Source organism: Lithobates pipiens, unplaced genomic scaffold (assembly GCF_037356315.1).
Source record: "Lithobates pipiens isolate NorthernLeopardFrog02 unplaced genomic scaffold, aLitPip1_a1.2 Scaffold_28, whole genome shotgun sequence".
Taxonomy (NCBI): Eukaryota; Metazoa; Chordata; class Amphibia; order Anura; family Ranidae; genus Lithobates; species Lithobates pipiens.
Genome location: NW_027507789.1, coordinates 147,569,899 through 147,590,903, shown reverse-complemented (window position 1 = coordinate 147,590,903; position 21,005 = coordinate 147,569,899). Strand labels below are relative to the sequence as shown.

General features: G+C 45.2%; 1 protein-coding gene across 2 annotated transcripts in view; it reads right to left on the bottom strand.

The window, feature by feature from the left end:
- Positions 1 to 17,740, bottom strand: part of UNK (unk zinc finger) — a 106,760-nt gene extending 89,020 nt beyond the window's left edge. Inside the window, exons 1-3 of one of the 2 annotated variants that reach the window (XM_077459684.1) lie at positions 17,532 to 17,740; positions 5,495 to 5,704; positions 60 to 218 (exon numbers count right to left, since the gene is read on the bottom strand). In XM_077459684.1, the coding sequence (XP_077315810.1) occupies positions 60 to 218; positions 5,495 to 5,704; positions 17,532 to 17,638 (476 nt within the window). In that variant the 5' untranslated portion in view covers positions 17,639 to 17,740. The remainder of the gene's footprint in view (positions 1 to 59; positions 219 to 5,494; positions 5,705 to 17,531) is intronic. The other variant, XM_077459686.1, reaches the window with a different exon arrangement.
- Positions 17,741 to 21,005: the final 3,265 nt, after the last annotated feature.

Below are 21,005 nucleotides of genomic sequence, written 5' to 3'. Positions count from 1 at the left end.
CTGTTTGCCTTTAAGCGGTATTAAACCCAAAACCAAAAATGTAATATATTGCAGCTTACCAATCATTAGATGTGGTGGCTGCATCAGTTTTCCTTTCTTTGGCTTTTTCCCCTCTGTTTTCACCTGGTGATCTGGCCAGTAACACACCTCCTGTATTAGAGTGCCCCCACTCTGGATCATTGAGAACAGGAGGTACATCAGGCAGCAGCATTTTCAGTCTAGGGGGAGGGTAGTGTTAAATGTATTAGCAGATTTACATGCACTAACAAATTGAAGCCAAACTCCAGCTTACACTTTATAATCAGTTACAGAAAACTTTTTTTTTTTTACTTTTTGGATAAAGATTTTACATGAATAAATAAAAGCTGATAATTTTAAGCACCCCTGTCAGTGTTAAATGATTTGTCTCATCCATGTAAACCGATACATGGTTGGTTTTGAAAAACAACAAATTTGCTGGCTGGATCACCAAAAAAAAAAAAAAAAAAAATCGAACAAAGCAAGCCTATAAAAGAACATAAATGCAGCCTTCATATCTAAGAATTGGTAAGCTGCAATATACTAAATATTTGCTTGTGGGTTTAATACTGCGTTTAGTAAATCCACCTCAAAATGGGATAACACTGTAGCACAAGTAAATGTTTCTGCATATAAAAACCTAAGTATATGAAAGTATGAAAAAATACAGTCGTTTAACCACTTGACCTCCAGGAGGTTTTATCCCTTCACGACCAAACCATTTTCCACTATTTGCACTGCACTACTTTAACAAGCAATTCCTCGGCAATGCAACTTTGTAAGCAAATTCATTTTTTTTGTTTTTTTTCCCCCCCACAAATAGAGCTTTCTTTTGCTGGTATTTGATCACCACTAGGTGTTTTTTTTATTATTATGTAAACTGAAAAAAAAACAAATTTTCTACTGTCCGTTATGAAAAATATCCAAGAAACGTAAATGTTGTCATAAATTTAGGCCAAAATTGATTCTGCTACATGTCTTTAGTAAAAAGAAAAATCCCAGCAAGTGTATATTAATTGGTTTGTGATGGAATTTACTCTACTAGGCTCTATACTGTAATGGGGGTGATCAGCGACTTATAGTGGGACTGTGATTGTGTGGCTGACAGTCTGGTACTAACTGACACTGACATCACTAGTGACACTAGTATGTGAACACAGGACTCTGTGCTGTGATTGGCTACAGCGGATCAGCAGGTCTCAGCCATAAATCATTAGCTGGGACCTGTTAAACACAGCCTGCTGTAGCCAGCAACAGCGTGGAGGGGCAGGGAGCATGCGCATGGGGGAACCTCCTTCAAGGATGTAGTGCTTAGACCTTTACAAGGTAATAGCCAGGCCTGAGCACTATTACCTGAAAAGGAGGATGAGGTCATCAGACCTGTGTAAGCTCCAACACCATCAGATACAGAGCCTACAACTGCAGAGAAGCAGGACAGCAGAGAGGATGAGTTGCTGGATTATAATAAAGACCTAGCTGGAGACCAAACCCAAAATGAGAAAGAGTATCTAAAAAATGTTTTAGAATTCTGACGTGCCCCCACACAACCAATGTCAGTGTAGGTGACAGATTCATGTACTAGCTGCAGACACCATGTGTGGAGGTGGGCTGAGTCTAGAGTGTCTAACCGAACTGCACTTCCTCCATGCCACAGCTGTGTCACCCAGAAAGCACAGTGGCGGGGAGTTTTGTATCAGGGAGGAGCATGATGGGGTTCTGCATAATAGCCTGTTCCCTTTTGATTGACAGCAGGCAGTGGGTGGATCCTTAGCCAACGGACAGCCTGCTTTTGGCTATAGAGCTTGCCCACTGCCTGCTGTCAAGGAGAGAGCGGACCTGATAGGGAACAAGTGTCTCAGCTTATCCACCAGGCTCCACCGACTGGTTGCTAGTAGGCTGTTGTATCTGAACATCCAGTGACAGGGAGAGGGTAAGAGCAGAAAATATTCCACTCTGCTACACTGAGTACAGAGACAGGCACTCTGCCCGTTTCTGTGCATGAACCTAAAGTTGGTCTTAGTTATCTCCAGTTTTGTGATCTACAAACTAAAGGCAATTTTTTTTTATTTGATGCATGTATAGCACCACTTTGTAAAATGGGCCCTTTTAAAGAACCACCTGCTTCTGTCGTACACGTTGGTAAAGATAACAAAACAATTGACAGGGATTTCTGAATCTGCAGGCCATTTTAAAGTACCTCAGCGAAAGAAAAGTGTTGGTAGTGCATTATTGAATTCCCTCATTTTGTGTCTTATTTTTACACATTTCCAGAAACCGTAATAAAGGAAGTGTACTGAGAGACATATGGGGGCTATCCTGCTGACCCCTTCCTTTAAAAAATGCTTGTTCCCTGGTTGTAGTGCACATATAATGACTTGGAATAAAGTACACATATCAGGAGTTCTCCCTTCATTGGCTGCATGCTTTTGATGGCTCAATGACTTACAAAGTATGAAGGGTAGTGAAAGGCAGGCTACTAGCATTTTCAAAAGGGGAAGGATTGGGAACCTAAATATTTATCTCAGTTCAGGCTTCGATTTTAACCACTTGCCGACCGCCGCACGACGATATACGTCGACAGAATGGCACGGGCAGGCATATGGGCGTATATATAAGTCCCTGCCTTCCCGCGGATGGGGGGCCCGATCGGGCCCCCCCCCGGTGCCTGCGGCGGTCGGTATTCGTTCGGGAGCGATCCGGGATGAGGGGGCGGCCATTCATTCATGGCCACCCCCTCGCGATCGCTCCCGACGAATGGAAATCCTTTGTGACATCACTTCCTCTCCTGTAATGTAAACACAGGCAGAGGAAGTGATGTAATCTCTCCTCGTGTCGGTATTTTTCGTTCCGGCACCGAGGAGAGAGGATCGGTGAGTTGCACCAACACGACACTTCACAGTAGAACATGGCAGGCACACTCACACCCCCCCTTTACCCCCCGATCACCCCCCCAATTACCCCTGCCCCCCCAGTCACAGTGACACCAATGCATTTTTTTTTTTTTTTGCATTGGTGTCATTTGTGACTGTAATAACTGTTAGGGCAGTTAGGGTTAGCCCCCTTTAGTTCTAATGTACCCCCCTAACCCCCCCCAATAAAGGTTTAACCCCGTGATCACCCCCCGTCGCCAGTGTCACTAAGGCTGGGTTCACATTGCAGCGGTTTATGAGAACGGATGTGATTCGCACCGCACTGCAGTGCAAATCACATCCGATCTCTGCGATTCGAGTTCAGCCATTCGCCACACCCGACGCAAATTCGCACGGGACCCTTTTTTTGGTCCGCAGCAGAATCGGATCGCATGGGTGTTCACACCATGCGATCCGAGTTTGCAGATCGCACTGCGATATGCAAACTGATCTGGGGGTGTCATTAACATTTCACTGACACTCCCAGCAGTTCGCATAGGGCAGTGTGAACTGCCGCCGGGAGGCATGCGATGCGGGAACCCGCCGCGGATTTGTGGCGTTCCCGCATCGCTCCAGTGTGAACCCAGCCTAATAAGAAATCGTTTTTCTGATCGCTGTATTAGTGTCACAGGTGACGCTAGTTAGGCAGGTAGGTATTTAGGTTCGCCGCAGCTTTTTATAGCACCAGGGACCCCCATATACTACCGCATAAAGCCCCCTGATTGCCCCCTAGTTAACCCTTTCACCAGTGATCACCATATAACTGTTACAGGTGACGCTGGTTGGTTAGTTATTTTTTTATAGTTTCAGGGCACCCGCCATTTATTACCTAATAAAGGTTTAACCCCCTGATCACCCGGCGGGTGTCATTTGTGACTGTAATAACTGTTAGGGCAGTTAGGGTTAGCCCCCTTTAGTTCTAAGGTACCCCCCTAACCCCCCCAATAAAGGTTTAACCCCGTGATCACCCCCCGTCGCCAGTGTAACTAAGGCTGGGTTCACATTGCAGCAGTTTATGAGAACGGATGTGATTCGCACCGCACTGCAGTGCAAATCACATCCGATCTCTGTGCGATTCGAGTTCAGCCATACAGATAGTATGGCTGAATTCGCGTTGCACCCGCCGCAAACTCGCACGGGACCCTTTTTTTGGTCCGCAGCAGAATCGGATCGCATGGGTGTTCACACCATGCGATCCGAGTTTGCAGATCGCACTGCGATATGCGAACTGATCTGGGGGTGTCATTAACATTTCACTGACACTCCCAGCAGTTCGCATAGGGCAGTGTGAACTGCCGCCGGGAGGCATGCGATGCAGGAACCCGCCGCGGATTCGTGGCGTTCCCGCATCGCTCCAGTGTGAACCCAGCCTAATAAGCGATCGTTTTTCTGATCGCTGTATTAGTGTCACAGGTGACGCTAGTTAGGCAGGTAGGTATTTAGGTTCGCCGCAGCTTTTTATAGCGCCAGGGACCCGCATATACTACCGCATAAAGCCCCCTGATTTCCCCCTAGTTAACCCTTTCACCAGTGATCACCATATAACTGTTACAGGTGATGCTGGTTGGTTAGTTATTTTTTTATAGTTTCAGGGCACCCGCCATTTATTACCTAGTCTCACTAGTGTACCCGTAAATTTAGGGGTGTCTACTTTCCAAAATGGGGTCATTTGGGGGGGGGGTTTGTGCCATCTTGGCATTTTATGGCCTTCAAAACTGTAACGCCCTTAGAAAGCCTGAAGGCGGTGCTTGGTTTTCGGGGCCCCGTACGCGGCTAGGCTCCCAAAAAGTACCACATATGTGGTATCCCCGTACTCAGGAGAAGCAGCAGAATTTATTTTGGGGTGTCATTTCACATATGCCCATAGCATGTGTGAGCAATATATCATTTAATGACAACTTTGTGTAAAAAAAAAAAAAAAACATGCCACTTATCAATTTCCTTAGGGGGTCTACTTTCCAAAATGGGGTCATTTGGGGGGGTTTTGTACTGCCCTGCCATTTTAGCACCTCAAGAAATGAGATAGGCAGTCATAAACTAAAAGCTGCGTAAATTCCAGAAAACGTACCTTAGTTTGTAGATGTGACAACTTTTGCGCAAACCAATAAATATACAGTTATTGACTTTTTTTTTACCAAAGACATGTGGCTGAATACATTTTGGCCTAAATGTATGACTAAAATTGAGTTTATTGGATTTTTCTAATAACAAAAAGTAGAAAATATCATTTTTTTTCAAAATTTGCAGTCTTTTTACATTTATATCGCAAAAAATAAAAATCGCAGAGTCAGTCAAATACCTTTAAAAGAAAGCTCTATTTGTGGGAAGAAAAGGACGCAAATTTCGTTTGGGTACAACATTGCATGACCGCGCAATTACCAGTTAAAGCAGCGCAGTGCCAAAGTGTAAAAAGACCTCTGGTCATTTACCAGCAAAATGGTCCGGTCTGAAAGTGGTTAATTAAAAAAAAACAAGACTATATTTTCTAATTAGCAACTCTTCCAAACCTATGACTAGTATGAAAGATGTAATTGGCAGCCACTATAAAATGTCATAATATTACTCACTCGTCTCCTTCAGGGCACAGGCCTGTAGTCTCGTCATACTTTGTACAGTAGATGTCTGGGCTGTAGTTAAATGTGCCATCTCTACGTCGTACTGACCTCCGCCGCCGCTGGTTCACAAAGTGCCAATGGAAGCAAGTATAGGGCCTATGCTGGGTACATTTGTGCTGTACAAATAAGGGACACTGCTCAGTCCGAAATTCTTTTAGATACCTGAGGAATAGGGAATATAAACAATAATGAAGTTATACCATAGCACAATTATCAAAAAACATGAGACTCAGCACTTTTCTGTTTTTACCTGATTACTTTCACTGCAGAATACCGTCCATTTAAAGTGTATGTACAATATAGCTTTAGATTTCATGTACTGGGGATGCTATAGGAGGGAGTAGAAATCATTACAAAGTGGGGACAGTTGTCACCCTACCAGGTGCCCCCATTAATAGACTTTCTTCCCGATGACAAAATGTTGAATTTTCCATCAATTTCTGTCTTAACAGGACAAATAGAAGGTAAATCAAGACAGCAAAAAATAAATAAATAAATAAAATATGGTACAGAAAATGGAAACTGCTCAAACCCAACCTGGTGGGGCAAAGCCTTTTATAGGAAGAGATGGGTGAATGCTTCTTAATTCAAAGATGCTTTATTTGATTATAGCCCATTGCAATCATGACTGCATCAATCAAATAAGATGACCACACACACACACGCACACACATTTTGGCTATATACTGTATTTTTATATCTATTTATTTTATTTTATTTTTTGCAATATGCACCTACAAATTTGAGTATTTAAATGTTTTGGCATTTAAAAAGCACACACAATTTTCAACCTAAATATATTTTATATTTACTGGAAAATTGTGAGTATTTTTGCACACTAATAAAGCGTTATTTTCATAAACATTTGTGCGAGGTTTACAGTTCTCTCATTTTTTTTGTTACTAAGCTTTAATGAATACATCTGTATTTCTATGAATCATATACAACGGAAAATGATAATACTGCAATGGAATTGATTGTTTTTAAACAAGAGCATGGCTTTTAAATGGATACTAAGCAGTAATAATTTAGATGGTGCCTAGTACTATTACTACGATCTTGCAGGTACTGGAAGCTAGGTATTTCTAGGTATATAGCTAGGTATTTCTGCCATTTGGTTACTTAAAGCACATTTATAGACATTATTTGTTACACTACCACCAGTCAGTGTATAGTGCAGGTGCCTCCAGATTTTTGCAAGCACTCATAGGCAATTCGCAGAACCACCTAGAACCTCCAAAAATGTCGGCTAATCTGCAAGGGAAGCACCAACCCCGGCTGTTATGGCTTTCCCCTGGATGCTTGCTTAGGGCCCCTATTGGTTAAAAAAACGTGAATGGCAGCCCAGCTAGCCCAGATAGGGTTTAAAGAGCAGGAGGATGTAGACCATAGGTCAGCCAATGTTTCCCCAACAGATCAACCTAGCATTTCAGGGCACATGGTTCTTATATAAACAAATGAAAGGCACATGCAAGAACCTAACTGTGTCCGCTGTCCATACCGGCAGGCAATAAAGTGGTCAACAAGGCTGAGGATTGGGGATTTCATTCGTTTTTTTTGTTCTAGTGGTATAAAAGACACAGTTGTGTCCAGTACTGTGCCATGTATACTCAGAGCTATACAGTAATATTCTCCCGGAATGGACTTACACTATATTACCAAAAGTATTGTGACGCCTGCCTTTACACACACATGAAATTTAATGGCATCCCAGTCTTAGTCCGTAGGGTTCAATATTGAGTTGGCCCACCCTTTGCAGCTATAACAGCTTCAACTCTACTGGGAAGGCTTTCCACAAGGTTTAGTAGGGTGTCTATGGGAATGTTTGACCATTCCTCCCGAAGCGCAATTGTGAGGTCAGGCTCTGATGTGGACGAGAAGGCCTGGCTCACAGTCTCTGCTCTAATTCATCCCAAAGGTGTTCTATCGGATGGAGGTCAGGACAGTCAAGTGTCTTCAGTGGACAAATGTCTGTTGTCAGATTTTCCGAGCATGTGTACACAAGTCCATCGGACAAAAGTCCAAAGTACAAACACTCGTGCTTGGAAGCAAGGACGAGCCAGAAGCGGTCGGTCTTTTAAACTAGCATTCTTAATGGAGAATTAACATTCGTGATGTTTCAAATTATGAAATCTCGAAATACAGCGCACAATTCTCTTCTTTAAGGCCTCTTTCACACGGGGCGGATCAGTGATGATCCCGTGGATATCCGCTTGCTTGGCGGGGATCTCTCCGTCGATCCCCACTGAGCAGGAAGATGACAGGTCTGTCTCTGCACACTGCGCAGGGACAGACCTGTCAGAGTGCCGCTCTCCCCTATGGGAGATTGGATGACGACGGAACACAGTGTCCCTCATCACCCGATCCAATGATGGATGGAAAAGTAGGTTTTTCCTTCGTCACACTTTTTCAGATCAGAGCGGATCGGATGTCAGTGGACATGTCACCGCTGACATCCCACGCTCCATAGACCTCTATGGAGCATCCGTTCAGGTCCGCCTTAAAAACTGACAGGCGGGCCTGAACGGATTGGCCATGTGAAAGAGGCCTAATGGGATAATAATGAAGCTGCTTTGCTGGTGATACTGATGGAGGCTTTTTTTATTCTAGTGATCAAGAATAATATTATTATGCTTGTTATTCTTTATTTTTTTGGGCAAGTTACCACAACACCATTATCCGTAGTTTTTAAGATTAAAGATACAACTATGTTGGTGTCCCTTGTTAATTTTACATTGTATTTTTTTAAATGTAACTGCCTACTCCCAAACGGTCATTTGAAGTAAAACACATAGCCCAGTATTATTCTACACAATTTTTTTTTATTGTGCATTAAAAAAAGAAAACAAATAAAATTAGACATGCTATCTGCCAATAGAACTTAACCAAAAAGTGCATTCTATGCATCCAAAAATATAGAAAATATACCAAATCAAATCATTATTATTCAACCACAAAATAAAATAAAAGCCTCATGCATGTGTCCTGCTTCTTAATATAGGGGGTCAACAATGCCAAGAGTTGGTGAAAGCAGGGGTCCGTCATCCGGAGATAATTCCGAAAATCATCTGGATTATTCTCCTGGAGCTCCCGCAGCAAAGGCATATGACATAGTTGGTCAGGATTATTAAAGCAACCAATTTTTGGTCCAAGAAATCCTCCTGTTCCTGGAATGGACTTGGGTTAAAGCACTAACTCCAAGGCCAACAATAAATAACACGTTATCTCCTCTGATTCTGGATTCTGCACCATGTCTGGTTGAGGAACGACCATTCAGAAACAAACTGAAAAGCGTGAAATGAAAAGTGCGAATCAACAGTCACCAAACTTCTAACACGAAATTAGCAGAATGAGCCCAAAGGGTGGTGCTAAAGAGCTGAAAAATCATGTAGTACGTCACTACGTTCGTGTTTGTTGGCCAACAATTCCTTGCCGTTTGTATGGAAGACAAGTTCCTGTCCAACGACCTTCGGACAAAAGTCTGAGGTTTTTGTCTGCGGAAAATCTGATTGCGTGTATGAGGCTTAAGACTGGGATGCTATTAAAGTTCATGTGCGTGCAGGTTCACACTTGTGCGATGCGGGAATCAGTGCAATTCCAGCGCCGGTTCCCGCATCACAACTTTCCCGAATCTCTGGGGGTGTCAATACAATGTTAATGACACTCCCAAATCGGTTTTACGGATCGCAGTGAGAACTGTAGATTCAGACAGGAATCGCATGGGTGGGAACTTTTGGCAAGTATGTTCCAAAGTTTAAGATGGCAAAACATCTACACTACAGTGTAAAAAGACCCTGTCACCAACCTAAAAAATGTACGCATAAAAGTTAGAGCGAGAGAGATGTCAAATATTTTAAATGCTTACTTGCACATTTTTTTCTTTTCATAAATTATTTTTACTCACTTGTAATAAAAACTTTCTAGAAAATCTGACTACCCCGGGGGAGTCAGTTGCCTGGTCAATACTCTATAAGCATTGGTGACAACTTGAAAAAGATAGCGTACCCCAGCTACAACTTGAGTTAGGCAGTCCATTCAAAATGGAGAGACTGGAACACACCTCAGCATACAAAACGTTCAGTCCTGCTGCATTTTGTATGCACACTGAAGAAAAGGTGGATGTAAAATTAGTCCTATTGTTGGTGTCATCTGATTTCATTGGAAACCATTTATCTGTTCACTCGGTGTCATCCACACTTTATACTCTGACCAGTGGCAGACAAAGTCAGCAAGGGGCCCCTGTGCCGGGATTATATTGGGCCCCAATTATTACTTCTGTAATGGCACCTGAGTTTTTTTTTTTGTTTTTTTTTACAATTTTACAATAACTTTTAAATATTACATTTTTTGCTTTTTTTTTTTTATTATTATTATTTTTTTATCAGCCCTGTTGGGGGGGGGGGAGGTTGGTGTGATATCAGGGGTCTAAACAGACCCCTGATATCCCCCCTTTGAGACAGGGAAAGGGACTGAGGATAGAGATTCAGCTCAGCTGCACTGGAGATGAATGGACAGGAGGAGCCGGAGAGCCGGGGAGGACACAGGGGGACTTGGAAGAGGACACACAGGGGGGACCCGGAGGACGACATGGATCGGGACCTGGAGGAGGACACAGGGGACATGGGGTGCACGGGGGGGGGGGACCCAGAGCAGGACACAGAGACCCAGGGAGCACAGAGGGGGACTCCAAGGAGGACACAGGGGACCCAATGGGAGCACAGAGGAGGACCCGGAGCAGGACACAGGGGACAGTCTGTGCGGTGGTGGGGGCAGTTACAAGCACTAATCTTCCTGACAGTCGCGGAAGGGAGAGGAGGAGAAGCGGCGGTCAGAAAAGCTACACAGGGAGATCGGTGCTTGTAACTGCCCCCACCAATCTTGTCTGAGGCTGCCCAGTGGTGTAGTGGTTAGCACTTTCACCTATCTGCTAAAGGGTCGCTGGTTCAAATCCTGACCACGACACCATCTGCTTAGAGTTTACATGTCCTCCCTGTGCCTGTGTGGGTTTCCTCCGGGTACTCCGGTTTCCTCCCACACTCAAAAGACATGCTGGTAGGTTAATTAGATCCTGCTGAAAAATTGGCCAAATATGTGTATGTTGTATGTGTTTGTAAGATAGTCGGGACCCCATGGGGCAAAGGACCACACTATAACGCAGATGGACACCGGCGGCAAAAGCTCCCTGAGCCGAGTCAGTTTGCATAAGTAGCAGGGCTAGGGAAAAAAATCGATTTGAATCAAGTTGATTTTTTCCCCAGCCCTGCTACTTATGCGAACTGACTCGCCTCAGGGAGCTTTTGTCGCCGGTGTCCATCTGCGGTATAGTGTTGTCGGGGGGGGGGGGGGTGCAGTCTCCCAGGATTTTGTGGCATTGTCATAACCTGTCGGAAATTACTCATACAGATAGCAGAGGGAGGAGAGATCATTTCATTTCAGTGGTTCACAACCACTTTTAAGTCCACCAAAGTAGCCCGTCTTCTGCCAATCAGCTCACAGATTTGAAAAGACCCCTCTAAGCCTTATTACAGCTTTCAGCTGACATGACCCATGTTTCAGGTGATTAAACTGGTCATTGAGATGAAAATCGTTCCACTGAAACATTATCTTGTGAATTGTGAGTGAATAAAAAAAGTGAATAAAAGTGAATTAAAATTGTACATATTGGCCTGAAGAAGCTCTTTTATTGACCTGGTTTGGCTACAGGAGTTTGATTTAGATTGCTGCTCGTCTTCCCCCCCATGCACACATGCCTGCAACACTACAGAGCTACTATAAATATAGTAGTAATAATATTCAAACTTTCTTATACTAGGTAGAGTATGTCCGACATCAACACATGCTGGGATTATGGAGTGGCTCTGTCAGCTGTATGAAAAGGTGGGCTAGTGACACATGCAAACTGATTTGGAGTCTGAAGTATATGGGTTGGGGCCAGTGTTGCCAACCATCTGTATTTTTCCTGGCAGCCAGTAAAAGCCGGGCACTTTTATGCTGCCAGTAAATGCTAGTAACAGGAAAAGGTTGTCAGTTAAAAATATGGCAGTGATGCTCGGCTTGGAACTGTGCATGAGTTCTGGTCCGGAGCCGGCCAAGACCATCCGAGTGCCTGCTACAGTGTGTTCGGGCAGCACCAGCGCGGGGGGGGGGGGGGGGGGGTTGGGAGTCTAGTGAAGGCGGTGACTGAGCGTGTGTCATGTGATGTCATACTGCAAGAGAGCGAAGCGGAGCAGATGAAGCCTTGCGTGCGGGTCTGTGGGATGGGAGCAGGACAAGCCGGGAGGCATGCCCTCCGTTATGTTTTTTGTTTTTGCCTTAATGTCTTAATGTCAGGGAGCGAAAATCTTCAGAGAGACAACTATTCTGGTGACAAGAGAGATTTCCCCTCACTTTGGAGGGATTTTTACAAATTTCTATTCTATTCCTCATTTCTATTTTCTTTAGTGTGTGGGGTTGACCATTACATACCCTAATGAAAGTTGGGAAATAGACGCTCTGTAATGTCAGATGTGTTTTTGTGAACATGCAGAATGAATGGCGCTTGTGGAACTTTTAGAGAACGTACTGGATGAAAACTCACAAGTGCAGCCTGTACAATAGTGCTATGGATCCCATCATGTGTTTTGCCCATCAGTTAGGCTGCATTCACACTTAAGCGTATAGTTTTCAGGCGTTTTTGTTGGGCATTTTGCAGAGTTTTTGTACAAGTGTTTCGAGGTCCAAAGGTCACCATGTAAAAAGCAGTAAAACGCCTGTAATCTGCCGGCTGCATTCACACCTGAGCGCTCATCTCAAAAGTTCCAAAACGCCCAACACGCAAAATCCCATTCATTTAAATGGTCCCTGTTCACATCTGAGCGTTCTGTCGTCTGAAACTCAAAAAAGTACATGAACTTCTTTTTAGGCAGATTATAGGCGTTTTACCGCTTTTTACATTGGTGACCTCAAAACACCTGTACAAAAACGCCTGAAAAACGTCCGAAAAAAATGCAAGTTCATGTACTTTTTTGAGCTTCAGGCAACAGAATGCTCAGATGTGAACAGGGACCATTTAAATGAATGGGATTTCGCTTGTTGGAAGTTTTGAAATGAGCGTTTTACGAGCTGAAAATGCTCAGGTGTAAATGCAGCTTTAGGTGGGATTCACACCTATGCAGTTTTAGTGCTTTTTGCATTTTGCAGATTTGCACTACAGAACATGTTCCATATGAAACCATGTTAAATGGACTGTAGTGCAGATCTGCAAAATGCACTAATGCTGCGTACACACGAGTGGACTTTCCGGCAGAAAAGGTCTGACAGAATGATTCCGTCGGACATTCCGATCGAGTCTGGGCTTCATCTGACTTTTTTTTCCCCAAAATTCTGGCGGACCTAGAAATAGAAAATGTTTCAAATCTTTCCGCCGAAATTCACGTTCTAGACGATCGGACTTTGGTGTGATCATGCGTAGGCAAGTCCGTTTCGGCGGAACTTCATTGAAAAGTCCTTCGGAGTTCAAGAAGTCCGCTCGTGTGTACGCGGCATAATGCCCTGTACACACGGTCGCACGTTCCGACGACAAAATCCGTCAGATTTTTTTCACACAGATTTTGGCCCAAACTCGTCTTGCATACACACGGTCACACAAAGTTGTCGGAAAATCTGATCGTTCAGAATGAGGTGACATACAACACGTAAGACGGGACTATGAAGAGACAATAGCTTTCGTCTCATAATTTATTCTGAGCATGCGTGGCACTTTGTGCGTCGGAATTGTCTACACACGGTCGGAATTTAAATGATCGGGTTTTGTTGTCGGAAAATTTTTATATCCTGTGTGTTGGAAATTCAGACAGAAAAAGTCTGATGGAGCCCACACATGATCGGATTTTCCAACAACACAATCCGATCGCACATTTTGCGTCGGAAAGTCCAACCGTGTGTACAGGGCATAAAACTGCATAGGTGTGAATCAGGCCTTACTGCTTGTGTTGTACAGAATGGAGTGTCATCTCTCTGTATGTACAGTGGATAAAAAAAAGTCTACACACCCCTGTTAAAATGTCAGGTTTCTGTGATGTAAAAAAAATGAGACAGATAAATCATTTCAGAACTTTTTCCATCTTTAATGTGACCCATAAACTGAACTCAGTTGAACAAACTGAAATCATTTAGGTGGAGGGAAGTAAAAATAAAAAAAAATATGGCTGTATAAGTGGGCACATTCTTACACTAATACTTAGTTGAAGCACCTTTTTGATTTTATTACAGCACTCAGTCATTTTGGGTATGAGTCTATCAGCATGGCACATCTTGACTTGGCAATATTCGCCCACTCTTCTTTGCAAAAACACTCCAAATCTGTCAGATTGTGAGGGCATCTCCTGTGCACAGCCCTCTTCAGATCACCCCACAGATTTTCAATCAGATTCTGGTCTGGGCTCTGACTTGGCCATTCCAAAACTTTAATCTTCTTCTGGTGAAGCCATTCCTTTGTTGATTTGGATGTATGCTTTGGGTCGTTGTCATGCTGAAAGATGAAGTCCCTCTTCATATTCAGCTTTCTAGCAGAAGACTGAAGGTTTTATGCCGATATTGACTGGTATTTGGAACTGTTCATATTTTCCTCTACCTTGACTAAGGCCCCTGTTCCAGCTGATGAAAAATGGCCCCAAAGCATGATGCTGCCACCACCATGCTTCACAGTGGGTATGATGTTCTTTTGGTGATGTGCAGTGTTGTTTTTGGACCAAACATCTTTTGGAATTATGGCCAAAAAAGTTCAACCTTGGTTCCATCAGAGCATAACACATTTTCCCACATGCTTTTGGGAGCCTTTATATATGTTTTTGCAAATTTTAGCTGGGCTCGGATGATCTTATTCGTAAGAAAAGTCTTGCCACTCTACCCCATAGCTCAGACATATGAAGAATACGGGAGATTGTTGTCACATGTACCACACAGCCAGTACTTGCCAGATATTCCTGCAGCTCCTTTAATGTTGCTGTAGGCCTCTTGGCAGTCTCTCTGACCAGTTTTCTTCATATCTTTTCATCAATTTTGGAGGGACGTTCAGTTCTTGGTAATGTCACCGTTGTGCCATATTTTCTCCACTTGATGATGACTGTCTTCACTGTGTTCCATGCTATATCTGGAAATTCTTTTGTACCCTTCTCCTGACTGATACCTTTTAACACGGAGATCCCTCTGATGTTTTGGAAGCTCTCTGCAGACCACGGCTTTTGCTGTAGGATGTGACTAAGGCCCCTTTCAATTTGGGGCGCTGCGGTAAAACAGTGCTATTTATAGCACCGCTTTACCGTTGTTTTAGTGGCGGTATTCAGCCGCTAGCTGAGCAGTTTTACCCCCTGCTAGCGGCCAAGAAAAAGTCAGCCCTCCGGCTGTCACACTGGAGTGTGAGGAGCGGCTCTTTCAGGACACTTTGCATGCGCTATTTTTAGCTCTGTAGCACCTGCCAAGTGCCCCAATGTGAAAGGGGTCTAAAAAAATGTCAGGAAAGACCTACTAGAACAGCTGAAGTTTGAGGTTAATCAGAGGCACTTTAAATTATGGTAGGTGTGTACTGACTCCTATTTCGCATGAGTTTGAATGTGATTGCTTAAATCTGAACACAGCTACATCCCCTGTTATAAGAGGGTGTGCACACTTATGCAACCACATTCGTTTTTTTTATTTTTACTTCCCCACCTAAAAGATTTCAGTTTGTTTTTCAGTGTGTACAGTTTATAGGTTACATTAAATGTGGAAAAGGTTCTGAAATGATTTCTCTTTGTCTCATTTGTTTTTTTTTTACATTACAGAGACCTGGCATTTTAACAGGGGTGTGTAGATTTTCTATATCCACTGTATATAGGAACAGCATTTCTCATGTGTTCTATTGATATTTAGGGCTTCTCTACGGATTGCTTGAGAAGTGAACAGTGGTGGCTTCATCTTCCTATTGACCACCATTGTAAGGAGGCATTGCATTGACTCCCAATTTTAATAGGATACTTTTTCTACTGACCCTTAATGTAATGGGGCACTCTTTTTACCGGCCACTAATGTAAGGAGGCACTACACCAACACCCCCCCCCCCAAGTAACTGGACATCCTTTCTACTGACCCCCAATGTAACAAGGTACCCCCAATTTAACAGGCACTCTTCCTACTGATCCCCAATATAATGGGATATCCTTTATACTGACCCCCAATTAGACGAGGCACTCTTCCAACTGACCCCCAATGTAAGAAGGCACTACACTGACCCCCAACAGATGGGCTATTCTGACCACCACTAATGTAAAGGTGCTCTTTTCTGCTGGCCACCAAAGTAATGAGGCTCTACTCTGTCCACTACCAATATAAGGATGCCCTTTCATAAGGGGCCCTCCTCCGCTGATCACCAATGTAAGGGGCCCTCCTCCGCTGATCATCAATGCAAGAGCCCCTCCTCCGCTGATCACCAATGTAAAGGCCCCTCCTCCGCTAACCACCAATATAAGGGCCCCTCCTCCGCTAACCACCAATGTAAGGGCCCCTCCTCCACTTATCACCAATGTAAGGGGCCCTCCTCCGCTGATCATCAATGTAAGAACCCCTCCTCCGCTGATCACCAATGTAAGGGCCCCTCCTCCGCTAACCACCAATATAAGGGCCCCTCCTCCACTGATCACCAATGTAAGGGGCCCTCCTCCGCTGATCACCAATGTAAGGGGCCCTCCTCCGCTGATCACCAATGTAAGGGGCCCTCCTCCGCTGATCACCAATGTAAGGGGCCCTCCTCCGCTGATCACCAATGTAAGGGGCCCTCCTCCGCTGATCACCAATGTAAGGGGCCCTCCTCCGCTGATCACCAATGTAAGGGGCCCTCCTCCACTGATCACCAATGTAAGGGCCCCTCCTCCACTGATCACCAATGTAAGGGCCCCTCCTCCACTGATCACCAATGTAAGGGCCCCTCCTCCGCTGATCACCAATATAAGGGGCCCTCCTCCGCTAACCACCAATGTACGGGGAACTCCTCCGCTGGTCACCAATGTAAGGGCCATCCTCCGCTAACGACCAATGTAAGGGCCCTCCTCCGCTAACCACCAATGTAAGGGGCCCTCCTCCGCTGATCACCAATGTAAGGACCCTCCTCCGCTGATCACCAATGTAAGGGCCCCTCCTCCACTGATCACCAATGTAAGGGGCCCTCCTCCGCTGATCACCAATGTACGGGGCCCTCCTCCGCTAACCACCAATGTACGGGGCCCTCCTCCGCTGATCAATGTAAGGGCCCTCCTCCGCTAACCACCAATGTAAGGGGCCCTCCTCCGCTGATCACCAATGTAAGGGCCCTCCTCTGCTGATCACCAATGTAAGGGCCCCTCCTCCGCTGATCACCAATGTAAGGGTCCCTCCTCCGCTGATCACCAATGTAAGGGTCCCTCCTCCGCTGATCACCAATGTAAGGGGCCCTCCTCCGCTGATCACCAATGTAAAGGGCCCCTCCTCCGCTGATCACCAATGTAAAGGGCCCCTCCTCTCTTTGATGTTTTCAAAAAAAGCATACACATCATTACACTCTCCATGAGTAATACTGGTAATTTGTGTCCTTACAGTGGGAGGGGGGTGCTATGTATTATTACTCTGTAGAGATGGGGGGGTTACACCTCTCATTATTGGTGGTGAGGTGAATGTTCAGGGTATGAAGAGTGGGTGGGTCTGGGCTGGCAGTAGACTATAGAGGTGTGTAGAGTCCTCCTGGGTGAGGTGAGTACAGGAAGGACTCTATGAGACATTAAAGGGGAAGTCCCTGTCACAGTCAGTGAGGACCTCTCCGGAAGCGGTGACACATTCTGTACTCTGACAACGCCGAGCCCCGCACGCCTGGCGCCCCAATAAGGCCCCGCCCACTCTCTCCAGGTTTGACCGGTTCCCGCCGGCCTGGGCGCGGGGCACTGCGCGTGACTCACGCCTCCCGCTGACGTCAGCCGTCTTGTGCCGTGTTTTTTTTTTTACGTACGTGTAGTGCTGCGGCTTCTCGGGCTGCGCCTGGAGCGCTCCGCTCGCCACTGCTGCCGGGGAAGCGGACGAGGCGGACGGTGAAGTGGGGACGGGGCCCTTAGACATCTTCGGGCCTCCCTCCTACGTTCCTTTTATCGCTGGCTCTACGCGGAACGCCGCGGTGGGGGCCGAGCGCGCCTGCGCGGGCGCCATGAGAGGAAGTCAGAAGTGCTTCCGAGGCACTGCGAGGGAAGGGGGAGAAGGTGCGCTGCGCTCCTACCACCGCTAGAGGGAAGCAGGGTGCCTAAGCGGATGGTTGGCGCAGAGAATGGCGGGAGTTGTAGTTCAATGATCGTGTTTCCGGTCTCTGCTCCTCTTTCCGGATGTGTGAGAAGGAGAGAGAGAGATGACATCAATGAAAGGGGCTGCAAGTACCTCACTATATGGTGGAGAGGTTACTGCACAACTGGAGATCATCATTACATTCACTTTTTTTTTTTAAATTAACAATTTGAAGACCAGATCTTTTCTGGCACTTTTTGTTTACAAGTTTAACCACTTGCTTACTGGGCACTTAAACCCCCCTCAGTCCCAGACCAATTTTCAGCTTTCAGCGCTGATGCACTTTGAATGACAATTGCACGGCCATACAACACTGTACCCAAATGAAATTTTTATCATTTTTTCCCCACAAATAGAGCTTTCTTTTGGTGGTATTTAGTTACAGCTCGGAGTTTTATTTTTTGCTAAACAAACAAAAAAAAAAAAAAAAATCATGTTTTAATAGTTTGTTATACAATTTTGCAAACGGGTCATTTTTCTCCTTCATTGAAGTGCGCTGATTAGGCGGCACTGATGGGCTGCATTGGTGGGCACTGATAGGCTGCACTGGTGGGCACTGATAGGCATAGTTAAGGCGGCACTAATAGGCACAGATAAGGCGACACCGATCGGCACAGATAAGGCGGCACTGATGGGCACAGATAAGATGGCATGGGTGGCACGGATGGGCACTGATAGATGGGACTGATGGGCACTGATAGGTGGCTCTGATAGGTGGCACTGCTGGGCACTGATGGGCGGCACTGGGGTGCAGCACCTTTAAGGAAGATTGTGGGCACTGCTGGATGGCATTGTGGGTGGCACTATGGGCACTGATGGGGGGGCACTTACTTTCATTCAGGATGGCACTGCGGTGGGCACTGGCAGGAGGCAGGTGGTCAGCTGTATTGCTGGCCGTGATCGGGACTGATGTCCCGATCACGGCCGCCGGTGATCGGCTTTTTTTTTCTCTCCTCGCGCTGTCAGCGCGAGGAGGAATAATAGCCGATTACCAGCTCCGTTCTGTCACATGATCAGCTGTCATTGGCTGACAGCTGATCACGTGATAAGGGGTCGGGATCGACCCCTTGCACGGATCGGTGATCAGGCGAGTCTCGTGGACTCGCCGATCACAGAGCGCGCCGCGCGCGTCCCTCAGGGGGCGCGCAGGCCGCTCGTAACCGGGACGACGTCAATAGACGTAGTCCCGGAAAAGTAGATCCGCGCTAATGCCGTCATTTGGCAATAGCGCGGATCTCAAGTGGTTAACGTACATATTTATTTTTTTTGCTAGAAAATTACTTAGAATCCCCAAACATATATATTTTTTTTTTTTTCTTATGTCACACTGTATTTGTGCAGTGGTCTTTTAACCACTTCCCAACCAGCTTTTGTACATATACAGCGGCAGGTTGGCTATCCTGTGCAAATCAATATTTATAGCAGCTCCTTTAAGAGCCATAGCAATCATTCGCACCCGCTATGAGCTCCAGAAGAGACTGAGATGGGTTTACCTCCTCTTTGTCTCCCTGCAAAGGTAAAGCATAATGCATTATGTGCCACTTACCTGACACAGGAGCCAGCGATGTCACCGCTATCCCCCTGTAATCCGGAGCATCCATCTTCCGGGTATTGTTGCTCACAGCGCCGGAGCCGCGATGACGTCACTCCCGCGCATGCTCCGGGAGCCGCCACTAACGGCGATAGTGCGCTGCTGTCACTGTGTTTAAGTAAATATCTCCTAAACCGTGTAGGTTTAGGAGATATTTCTTGGACCTACAGGTAAGCCTTAATCTAGGCTTACCTGTAGGTCAAAGTGGTTTGTAAGGGTTTACAACCACTTTAAGTCATGGCTTGTGGAAACTAACTAGTGTTGGGTGATTGTATATCGTGTATACCACATTTACCACTGACTAATGCAGCGTTGCAATGCAAGAAGCTCAGTTAAAAGTAGTTGGATCAGTATGTGCATTATAATTAATCGAAATTAGTCGATAAAAAAATAATTGATTAATTGAACACGAAAATTTTAATCAGTAACAGCCCTATATAATACCAAATTTTTTGGTAAAATATAAAAGATGACATTAAGTAAATGGATACCCAACACATCATGCTTTACAATTGCGTATGCCTGCGGAATGGCGATAAAACAACAGTACATTAAATTATCCATAGGCAGTACTGTAAAAGGCCTTTAGTTTACAGATTACCAGTTTAGAGTTAAACAGGAGGTCTAGTGTTAGAATTATTGCTCTCACTCTGATATGTGGTGCAATTGCCGTTTAACATAGGCATGCGCACAGGGTGTGCCTGGGCACACCCTAATCACCCTGTGTTACATAGTTACATAGTTAGTCAGGTTGAAAAAAGACACAAGTCCATCCAGTTCAACCTTAAAAACAAATAAATAAAATAAAAAAATAAATCGTACAATCCAAATACCCAATTTTATGCCCACAATTGATCCAGAGGAAGGCGAAAAAAAACCCAGCAGAGCATGCTCCAATTTGCTACAGCAGGGGAAAAAAATTCCTTCCAGATCCCCCAAGAGGCGATCGGATTTTCCGTGGATCAACTTTACCTATGTTAGTACCTAGTTATATTATGTACCATCAGGAAAGCATCCAGGCCTTTCTTGTTTCTTGCCTGTGTGTTAGTGTCCCGAGATCTGCCTGGGCTGCTGTGAAAGGCTGCATCCAAGCAGTGAGTAGCCCCCGCTGTCTGTGAGACATTTTCAAATTTAGCAGAGCGTGAGGCTTGTAACATCCGCTCAGAGTGTGAAAATATCATCTAATGTAACTTCATGCAGGGAGAGAGGAGCTGTCAAAATTCAGCCGTGATGTCGGATGGGCAGGACTATCGAATGGCTATCAAACACCAGTCAATTGGATGGGGTCTGGGTGGGCCGCTATGTGTATGCGGCTCTACCCCTTTCTTAACCACTTGCTTACTGGGCACTTAAACCCCCCCTCCTGCCCAGACCAATTTTCAGCTTTCAGCGCTGATGCACTTTGAATGACAATTGCATGGCCATACAACACTGTACCCAAATGAAATTATCACTTTTTTCCCCCACAAATAGAGCTTTCTTTTGGTGGTATTTAGTTACAGCTGGGAGTTTTATTTTTTGCTAAACAAACAAAAAAAAAATGCAAAATAAAAAATCATG